The sequence below is a fragment of the Aulostomus chinensis genome, chromosome 8, assembly GCF_037954235.1.
Source record: "Aulostomus chinensis isolate RoL2024-O1b breed Wild chromosome 8, RoL_Achi_v1.0, whole genome shotgun sequence".
Lineage (NCBI taxonomy): Eukaryota > Metazoa > Chordata > Actinopteri > Syngnathiformes > Aulostomidae > Aulostomus > Aulostomus chinensis.
This window is the reverse complement of record NC_141327.1, coordinates 12183337-12194003: the sequence shown is the minus strand read 5'-3', so window position 1 is coordinate 12194003 and position 10667 is coordinate 12183337. Positions and strand designations below refer to the sequence as shown.

Sequence of the window (10667 nt, the reverse complement as noted above, 5' to 3'; positions counted from 1 at the left end):
TAAGTCAAAATTTGATACAAATTTTGGAGGCAATCGAGGCCTCAAAAATTAAAATTCAAGAATATTTAATTGGCTTTTCAAGCTTAATATTTACAACATTGAATTTAAAGACACTGACGTGATGTGAACTAAACATCCCCACCTGGTGGTCAGAAAGGGTCACATCATGTATAATTCAGGAAGACACACAAGCAAAAGGGTGTAATAAAAAAAAGTACAAATTTTATTTTATTTTTTTTTCAATCTTTACAAAGGCCTGTATACCCAAGTTTTTTTTTATAAACAAAATATAACAGCTTCTCATCGACCTGGACTGATGAAAAAAAAAAATCACACAAAAATATAAAAGATGCTGAAAAAAGTCACTGAAAACAGGACAGAAAGAGACAGAAAAGCAGGACACAATAAACTGATGATAAATTGTGTCAAAGCAAAAGCGTTTAAAGAAAATAAATGAAAAAAAAATACACATCTTCCTCATCATTGACTCAGGCAGTACAGAACAGCAAGTGCTTCATATCAAATATCTCAAAACCCACCGAGAGACAACAGTGCTGCAACACAACGTACAGAGAGATCCGTGTTTCTGACCAGTAGAAATAACCTCCACCTAAACTCAGACCAGTCCTGACTCTAGGTCGCGGCTTCACCACACCCATCAGTAAAACACCTAACCCTTGAAACAAGATTTACCAACTATGAAGACCCCCCCCGCCCCCCCCCCCCCCCCACGTTTGGTATGAAAATACTAATCTACCCAGATGTCAGGCCGTGAATAGTGTCCACACATATCATACAACACAGTTTCACACTGAGAGCATCAGTCACATGTTCGTGAAAATACAAAAATAAGGAGAATGTCAAAACAACAGTAATTAGTAACATGCATTCAGTTGGCAACAGAAGAGATCAAGAGACAGATACAAATCCAAATGATGGAATGTTTACGGCATCAAGTCGGCATATCAAATCGAGTATGACGGGAGAGAGAGGCTCCAAGCGGGGCGTTCCAGTCCCATTCCAGACAAGTAAAAGCATTAGAACATGAGGTGGACAGACTTTTTATGGAGCGCTTTACAACTCTGACGTTGCACTAGTTATGACAATTCGCCGATAGGAAATTCAACGCTTAGTTCTTCCACTGATGCTTTTTAACGCTTTTCCCACACTTGTTGACAGAGTTTGTGATGGAGATCAGTAAGATGTGATCTGATCCAAGCTAAGAGACAACCGAACACCACTCCTTGGTGCTCTCAGAGCAATTCCAGTACAATTTCATTCCCATGAAAAAACTAGAAAGGCGATCGACTGTGAACGCTACATGAAGAGTTTAGGCCTCGGCTCGCTGCTCGTCAGCAGAGCGCTGCAGTGGCAAACAGCACCTTGCGCAGAAGGACTACATTCTTTGATACGAGCATCTCAAGTTTCAAACATATACTGTAGGTGTAACGTCCACACCCATCAACGGTGCATAGATAACTTCACCTCGTGGAGAATTCACACCAACAAACGTACTGGAGGAGATGGAATTGCATAAAATACTCAAGTGCATAGTCACTGAAATCCACAAACCAAGACCAGAAAATAGACTCAAGTCTTTGGAGAAAAACTGGAAGCCTTCATGCAACACAGTGCTTTACACCGGTTTTAGATCAGATCCATTTATACTCCTAATAGACAGGAGGGGAGTAAACCTCAGATTGATTGAAATACACAGCAGATCCGGTACAAAATGCTGGTAAATAAATGGTTTCTAGATAAATGATCATTTGGTTCTGGTTTCGAGTTCCACTACACGCTGATAGCAGGCTGGTTGGCTGCAACTTGAAACCAGACTTTATCAAACTCCAGCTGAAGTAGAAATCAATTCTGATGCACATCTGCAGATTCCGATATCAGAGCTCCTTCTTCTTTCAGATTATCATTATCATTGGCAAAATTAGTAAGAGGTGCTCTGTAGTAAATCCCAGCACCTGTTTTTAGGAGAGAAAACATCAAATCTAAAAGAAATGATTCCAACATATTCAGGAGCAACTCATGAGAACTGTATGTATGGATCGGTGATGTGTCTCGTGGGACGATGGCTACGCGGTCCAGCTATGACGTGAATTCTGGCTCGGTTCCATCGTTCTGATGTCTGATCTGTTGATGAAGTCAGTATCAGCACCTGGTTCTGATATTCCTGATCTGTTATCTCTATCCTGAAGGCCTCCAGCTCCTTGTGAAACCCAGCGAGTCTCCAATATCAAGTTGTTAATCTCAGAAGAAAATGTTCACCTTCAACATTCAGTAACCCTGACACAAATTATCTTACAACAACAACCAAAAAAAACCCCCAAACAAAACAAAATCAACTAACTACAAGACGAGCATTGTCAATTGTTCAACAGCTTATTTTAAGGGCTTAATCAGATAGAGTGAAAAATACTTTTTTCAAGTAAATTAGATATCATTTCATTCAAATTGATTTGGAGTTTCCATTTAGAAATGCCTTCAGTTTTAGTTTCAGTTGGGTCTAAAGACACTAGAATATCACCTGGCCTGAAGGAAATCAAAGACGGGGCGATAAATAACCGCAACTCTACGTCCCTTTTCATGATCAAAAAGTCGAGAGCTGCTTGCTTATCATGTTGTTACATTCAATTCTCCGTTATACTGACATCCATGACTTTGCAGCACAAATAATACTGTCAGCGTGCCAGTGATGACAGGTAACAGAAACACGTGAAGGAAGGACGGGCGGGTGGGTGGGCGGACGGAGCAACGCCGAGAGCTTTTTTTTTTTTTTTTTTTTTACACCAAGAGGCAGTCAAGCTTTCAAGTTGCCACAGACACTGAAAACCAGCTTCCCACTGGGCCTCGTCTGCACGCTGACCATCCTATGTTTGTAATCTTCAGATGATTTACAGTACACGACTGACAAAGAGCTTAACTACTGGATTTAGGAGTTTGAATAATGCGAAGAGAAGAGGAGGTTTAAAAACAGTAGTCAAGCTCCTGGAGGGAATCTTACAGTGAGAAGGTTTTAAGTGTTTGCGTGAGTTCAAGGGATAATCAGTTCATCGAACAGTCCTCTCCCTCAGTGTCCGTGTCTGTGTCCGAGCAGGCGGTGTCCATGGCGACATGGGTGGGGCTAACGATGACCGCTCGTCTCTGCTCCTCCTCGGCACTAGCTCTCCTCTCCTGCGTGCGTTCGATGTGATGGATGGCCTGGGAGGAGAGGATGGACACCACTGAGGACTACCGCACTCATTCACCCATCAAGTGTCTACACACAAACAGATTCTCTAAACACACACACACCTGCACGATGGTGTCCAAGTTCTGTCTGGACGTGGACACCGAGCTGGAGTGGACAGATGGGCTCATGGTTACCACGGTGACATGGTGGTGGTGGGGCTGCTGGGTTAGTGTCGGAGCTGGGACAATGACCGTCGGGTGGTGTGTTGAGGCAAGGGGGGTGGGCGGGGCCAGCACCTGGAATAAGCACAAAGATTTTTAAAATGCCATTCAGGGTGAGGGATCAGGCAAGGCAGAAGACACAAGACAAACATGTCACCGCTACAAGGCTGCACAGGGGTTTATCTTACCAAGTTTATCTTTATTTTTACTTTTACAGATCAGATTTATACAACGGTAACACAAACTAATGTACTGCCTTGATTATTAATGTTCAGTCAGTCAGTAGAATTAAGTAAAATAAAACGATTTACCAACTAAAAAGGAACATTTTTTTGGATGGCTTGTATGGCCAGATTCAGTGGTGTGTGTGTTTCTGACCTGTGGGCTGTTGGTTTGTCTGTCTGCAGCCTGGATCTGCTGCAGCCGTAGCAACGTCTGGCTCTGGAGGAGGGCCTGCTCCTCCTCCACCTGCTGCGTGATCACCTTCAGACGCTCCGGGTGCAGCGTGCTGTCCAGAGAGCGCACCTGCCCGCAAACACACAGGGAATTAACCAGCTGTTACTCAATACGAGTTTAATTGGAACTAAAATCAGTTCAATGAATAACTGACATTGCCGAGGTATTTCCAAAGTCTTTCCTTTCCAACTTCCTGTCCAAATCTGTTTGCCCTAACCTGCTTGCCCGGTCGCTCCAGCATGTGCATCCACCATGACTTATCTGGTGGATCTGACTCTGTCAAGCTAATCCTGCTGGCTGCTGACACTTTAGCGACTACTGACTAAACTGTCGAGAGCAAACTGACGAGGATATCAGACATGAAGAGAGACCGAGGGCAGAACGCTGCTGCATATGTCTCACCTGTTCCTCCAGCTGAATACGAGCTGCACGCTCGCGGTCCAGCTGCTGTCGCAGCTCCAGCATTTCCCTCCTCAGCTCCTCAACCTTCTCCTCCTCCAGGGTGTCGGGAGACCCGATCCCTTCATCCTTTTCCTCAGCCCGCCTCCTCTTTGGCGATGAGCCACTAAACTCCTGGAGCGATGAGGAGACCACGTGACAAAAAAACAAACAACATTCAACATGTGTGATATGTATCAAGTGTCAGCACGTATGATGAGCAGATGAATATTCCTCCTTAAGACGCTCTCCCTGAAACACCAATATTACATTCTACAAGGACACAGCTACATAAAAAAGGCCAGAGCAGAGTATCAAGGGTACCCCCCCTCATAATTTTGGTCTCAAATTTTAATATCATTCAGTTCTGAAACAACAACAACAACAAAACAAATCTAAATGTAGTATAACGTGTGAAAGATGCTAACATCCTCCTGTCACCCGACTCAGGTTGGCAGATAACTTTACATTGGCTTTCAGATGTTTGGCGTCAACATCTCTTTTTGGTTTTACAGATTTAAAACTTGACCCGAAGCGTTCGTCACACTTAACAGTAACACACTGAGTTTGTGTCAACTCGATTAACTTCACCCACTTCACCTGACTGTGCTCTATGTGTGGGGCTTCCGGCTCTCAAATGACAGCAGAAGTGAAACTTGTGCTCACAAAGTAGGTGAATATAATATTGTAGCCAATCAGACAATGTTTTGACAGAGTTTTTATGAAAACGTAAATAAAAAGGTTGTCAGTAAATTTAACAATCCTTTTACACACAGAAATACGTCTTTATACTGATTCCTGTGAAGACTAGGATTTGGAAGCATGGTGAAGAATCTATTGAAGTTTATGAAAAAAAACAAAACAGCATTCACACAAAACCATGAATGAACCTGTCGCAGAGACAAATTGAAGGAGCTCCATTCATGAGAATGGCCCTTTAAAGAACATCTAAATGTTTGCACGCAGACAAAAGCAGGAAGCGAAGAGGCTCTCGGGCGTACCTGGATGAAGCGTTTCAGCTGGTTGTTCTGTGCCAGGAGCTGCGCTTTTTCCTGCTCCAAGGTAAAGATGTAGTCTGCAGTCTGCTGCAAGATGGCTGCCTGTTCAGGAAGAATCCACACGATTAATACACGGCCCACACTGTTCTTATATCCATCAACCACAAGAGAACAAAACAACTTCCAATGCATCTGTTGTACTGCACCTTGCTGAGTTTCTCCCCATCTGTGTGGGGCAGGAGTGTTTTGAGGGACTGGAAGCCTGCATTGATGCTCTGCATACGACGGCGTTCGTTACTGTTGGCAATTTCGCGGCGGATTCTCCGCTCCTGGTCTTGGGCTGTCTCTGGACTGAGGGGGATGTTGGCTAGGCTGAGGCGGAGAGATCACAGGACAGGGGAGGTTATCATTCTGTTCAGGAGGACATGTGAAGTTTTAAACATTTCTCGGATGTCCGTTTACTTCTCTCTTATGTAATAAGGGTTTGAAATTAACCCTGACAAAGTATTTGAAGAGTTTGCAGCAACATGCACGTCTGGCACAAATCTGAAATTCTGACTGCCAACAAGTGACAAAACTACAATCAAATCTGACGTAGTACCGGCTCTCAGACTGATAGGGAAACCTCTAGGCTGAGACTTTACCAGGATGGACCTCTTCACATTTCTGAGCTGCCTGAAGGTCTCAGAGTTCAGATGAACTCTTTCCCCCCCAACATATTTCAACAAGGTTGGATGGACCCTTCTGTCATACAGACTCAGGGAAGGCAATATGTGAAGCATTACGATGATGCAAAGTTGGCAACAGCGCCACAACACAACAATGGACGTGAGTAATTAAACGGGAAGAACCGGATCTGAGGCGTAAACTGCGGTTAAAAAAGAGGGTACAGCTCGTGTGCTGGGGTTGCTACGTGTGTGAAAATGCACTCTTAATATAATCAGAGTGCTTTGATAACATAGTAAAGATCAAACAGAATGAAATCATACAAGAACATGATTTCAATCTTTCTGCACCAACGGCTCTGCTAAAAACAAACAAAAAACAATGGGAAAACATGTTCTGAAAGAAAAATGACGTCACCTAAATCATACCATCATGTAGCATTTGTCCTTCGACGTAAGAATGCAGGATATTGGATTATCTATAAAGTTAACGGTTGATTTCATTAGATAGTTGCTATTTTCCTATGCCACTATTTTTATAAGAAGTTGTGATATTCAGAACTGTACCATAAAAATATCTGCCATACTGATATTAATAAAACAGTATTGACCAATACAGGCGACACGCCAATATTACCTTAATTTTACTGTGCATGCCTTCTTTAAAAAAGCTATAGATTCTTATAATATTTTCCATTTTGGCGTAAAGTGCTTCGAAAAAGTGTAGACTGTATCTTAGTTTTTAAAACACACCCAATTTAGATGCTTGTGGGAGCATCCGCAGCATGAAAGCTTTTTGTTTGTATATATAAAGTTGGAAAATGACAACCACTCACCTGCACTTAATTTAGTGCATTGTATATTTATGGTTTATTTTATTTTTTGCTTAATTCAATGTCTATGCATGTATTTGTGTACATGCTGAAAAAATAATATATGTATATGTATAATATGTTCACCACCTGACCCCTAAAAGTAGCTCCTTCTGCATCGTTAATGCTATTTTCATTTACATGCGCTACGTACATTTGACAGCACAGAAACACAACCACTGTGTTTACGAGTGTCGGTGCGTTCAAGTTCACAAATGAACTCAGGTGTTGCCAGCAACTGCGGGCCTCCAACATGGCCGCCGGAGGGCGCGTCGGCCAGTCTGACGGTAGCAGCCGTGAAATGTGACTCCGCTACCAGCAGCAGGCCCCCTGGCAACATGGAGAACAATGCTCTCCACCGTTAGCATCGAGCTAAGACGCAACAGTCCTGATAAACACGTTACTCACTGTTACGAACACGAGCCCGCTTTTACACACGTGAAATCACGCATTCCCGTTAACGATTAAACTGCACGCGAGAATTTAGGCAGTTTTTTAACGAGTGTTTTCGGTTGCTAATCACCCAAGCGAAGCTAAATTTAGCACGCGACACAGCCATGGCTGCCGTACGAAGTGTCGTTTCACCACGCAGGTACCGCAGACGAAATTATACTAAATGCTCCTAAATTCGACACAGCAACACTAAAGGGATTCACGTGGTTGATTCGGTGGAAATTTTAAGGATTTAATAAAATATGTCGTAACAAACATGTGATATGGTGCGGAACAGCCAAGCGGCGGGGAACACGTTAACTACCACGTGGTTGGTGCTCGACTGGACACAAATGTATCGATTTCATCGCGTTGATTTACATATTTTGAACCCGAATGGCCACAAACATGCCGTCTTCATCAAAGAGTTGTTTTATGGTAGGAGAAAAAAATAATTACACTGTTCATTTGTCTTTACTGTCCCCGCCACGGACAGCGCGAGCGCACACAACAAGCTGCTAATTCCTACAACCACGCTCGTGGTGCCAGAAGTCTCGCAGGCTAACAGCTAGCATGCTAACTGAAGTCGGACGGCACCGCACACACGCACACACACACAGACGCACACAACGGCCGCATGAAAGATTGGTGCAGTCAGTTTATTCTACTACCAGCACGGATAGCTCGCTACACACCTGCACAGACCACCGATAACATCCTTCTCCGTCTTTTTGAACTGCTGTAAGGACGGGATCTTCTCTGTCGGCATCATGAAATATTCCATGCTTCCACAGCCACCTTCTCAAGTCCGTGTTTTCGTTTCTCTCCCCCGCCGCTCTCCTTGTTGAAGAAATATCACGGGGATGTTTTCTTTCACCGTACAGCTCCTGTAAGTTACTCCTTAATGGCGCATATCCAGAAGGCGATCCGTGAATATGAAGAAATGGGTTAGAAAAACACAAGTTCAAGCTGTGTTGCTGTACACAGCTGATGGGGTTCCCTCCAATGTGTGTGTGTGTGTGTGGCTTCTTGCCTCCGCCTACTACGTGTGTGCGTGTGATTGTCTGCTGCGTCCGCCTACTACGTGTGTGTGTATGTGCAGCTGATCTGTGTGAGGCGGGAAACAGCTGGTTGGAATCAGAGCCCTCTTTTCCGGAAAGAAGAACAAACAGAGCAGCAAGTCATCGTGTGATTGAAGCGCTACAAATCCGATCTTTACACAGAAAACTCAGGCTGGCAGCGAGCGACACACACAAAGAATCATACACAAATACACAACAAATGAAAGCACTGTTGTTTATTAGGAGGCTGCAGTTCACATTGATCTTACTACCAATTAAGCTACCAAGTCTTATTTTTTACTGTTTGGTATGGAGTAAAATCTCTTGACATGTTAGTAGTTTCTTTAGGTCAGTATCATTTCCAAATCCCCAAACTGATTTGTATTCTCTGGTCACATGATAACGTGTTTTAAATCTCCCATAATAAAATAATATCCTCTTATCTCAAGATAAGGGCATTTAAAAGAATCTACATTTACTTCATGTAGTCCTACGCTTTGTCCCTTTCTTGACTTTTCTTTTCTACTGTTCTCTAAGTCATTCAGGTCCTGGGTAAAGTATTAAATTGGAATAAATACACAGTTGATCACACACAAATAAATAAGAAAATATCTAAAAGTATAGCCTTTTTTTGCTCAGATCTCCACCGACCCCTCAACTGATGTTCATTATCAGTTTAAACTCTAATTGATAAATTGGGTCATAAGTTGCTGCCTTTTCTGACTACATTACAAATTCCTGCCTATTGACTTACAACATCAGGTTTGGCTGTCAGGGGTCTCAGAAACCCAACTTCACCGAATGTTAATAAGTGGTAGCTTTCACGTTAAAAAACACCATGAACTTAAGTGGTGTCGGGTTCTAAACAAATTTAAATCTTTACAAGTAAAATTGTGGTATTTTTTTTCCTCTCACAGAATGCCTCTGGACATGAACACACGTGCGTTTCTCATGAGCACAGTGAGCCAGCGGGACGCTCAAACACTGGAGGTGAGAATAAGTTGCAGTCAAAGGATCCAGCATATGTAGAGTATGAAGGGGCTTAAAAGGGCTCAGTCATTTTTAAATTAATTGACACATTCTGACAAGTGCACTGGGAAAAAAAATGAAACACTCCATCCATCTATTTACTACCACTTATCCTGTTAACATATAGACAGACAACCATTCACACTCAGTCACACCTACGGTCAATTTAGAGTATCAATCAGCCTCGTCCCCTCTTGATGTCTTTGGACTGTGGAGGAAGCTGGAGTACCAGAGAGAACCCACACAGGAACAGGGAGAACAGGAGACTCCCACAGAAAGATCCTGTGATGGAGCCGGGACTTGAACCCAGAACCTTCTTGCTGTGAGGCGACAGTGCTGACCACTGCACCATCCAATGAAACCGTCATAGTAATTATTAGTTATCAAGAAATAAGTACACAGGGCAGCACGGTGGTGCAGTGGTTAGCACTGTCACCTCACAGCAAGAAGGTTCCGGGTTGTGGCTCAGATGTGGGATCTTTCTGTGTGGAGTCTCCATGTTCTCCCTGTTCTTTGTCTGTCTCTATGTGTTGGCTCTGTGATGGACTGGTGACCTGTCCAGGGTGAACCCCACCTCTCGCCCGTAGCTGCTGGGATAGGCTCCACCCCCCCACGACCCTTAACAGGAATAAGTGGTAGAAAACGGATGGATGGAGTACATAGATTTTTAACAGAATTTCATTTGAAATGCCAATGCAGTTTTCCACTGACATAACTGAGTTATTCAGACAAAGACAACATATAGTGTCTCCACAGGATAGATTTGGCTAAATTATGTGGTTCTGTCATATGACAAGGTATGTAACGGTAGCCACATATTTTGAGATTAACTAATGTGGAATTAATGAAATAAAATAACACAAAATCAATAGATTTTTTCTTTACCTCTGTGGTTTCAATCATCTCAATACTTTTGCAAGTGCATTCCAATATTTTAATGCGTCACTTAGTATTTGCCATTTCTAAGGATCAACATCAAGTGAAAATGTCATCAGATTACTAAATTATGAAAATAAATCTTTATAGTCTCAAATATACATTGTGTGCCATGAATTTAAATTATGGAAGATTGTAGTAGGATAAGGCCTCCCGATGCAGACAGTAACACAAAAGCCAATGCATACGTCACATGCACTGCATCTTCTCTCACGAACAGCAGGTGGCAGTATTGCACCATGAAGTGAACTGGGACTCAAGTGAATCAGGCGTTCAGAGAAACTGGAAATGCTTTTTTCTTATGTTCAGAATCACGAAGCATGAAAAACAGCCAAAATTCAGGATCTACACAAAGGAGAAACACACTTGAACAAGTGT

At 42.9% G+C, this 10667-nt stretch overlaps 1 protein-coding gene across 1 annotated transcript; it reads right to left on the bottom strand.

Annotated features, from left to right (window-relative positions):
* Positions 1 to 732: 732 nt before the first annotated feature.
* LOC147257193 (transcription factor AP-4-like) lies at positions 733 to 8339 on the bottom strand. Its single transcript, XM_086211004.1, has 7 exons — positions 7959 to 8339; positions 5501 to 5666; positions 5298 to 5396; positions 4261 to 4431; positions 3781 to 3927; positions 3304 to 3477; positions 733 to 3210 (listed from the first exon to the last, which is right to left on the bottom strand). Exons 1-7 carry the CDS (start codon positions 8045 to 8047, stop codon positions 3055 to 3057), a joined length of 1002 nt encoding a protein of 333 aa, XP_086067130.1. The 5' UTR covers positions 8048 to 8339; the 3' UTR covers positions 733 to 3054.
* Positions 8340 to 10667: the final 2328 nt, after the last annotated feature.

Excerpts from the sequence above, each read along its gene's own strand:
- LOC147257193 (XM_086211004.1), bottom strand. The coding sequence starts at position 8,047 with ATGGAATATTTCATGATGCCGACAGAGAAGATCCCGTCCTTACAGCAG. Across the intron at positions 5,667-7,958 it reads GTTATCGGTGGTCTGTGCAG|CCTAGCCAACATCCCCCTCA; the intron begins GTGTGTAGCGAG and ends TCTCCGCCTCAG. Across the intron at positions 3,928-4,260 it reads GTATTCAGCTGGAGGAACAG|GTGCGCTCTCTGGACAGCAC; the intron begins GTGAGACATATG and ends GTTTGCGGGCAG.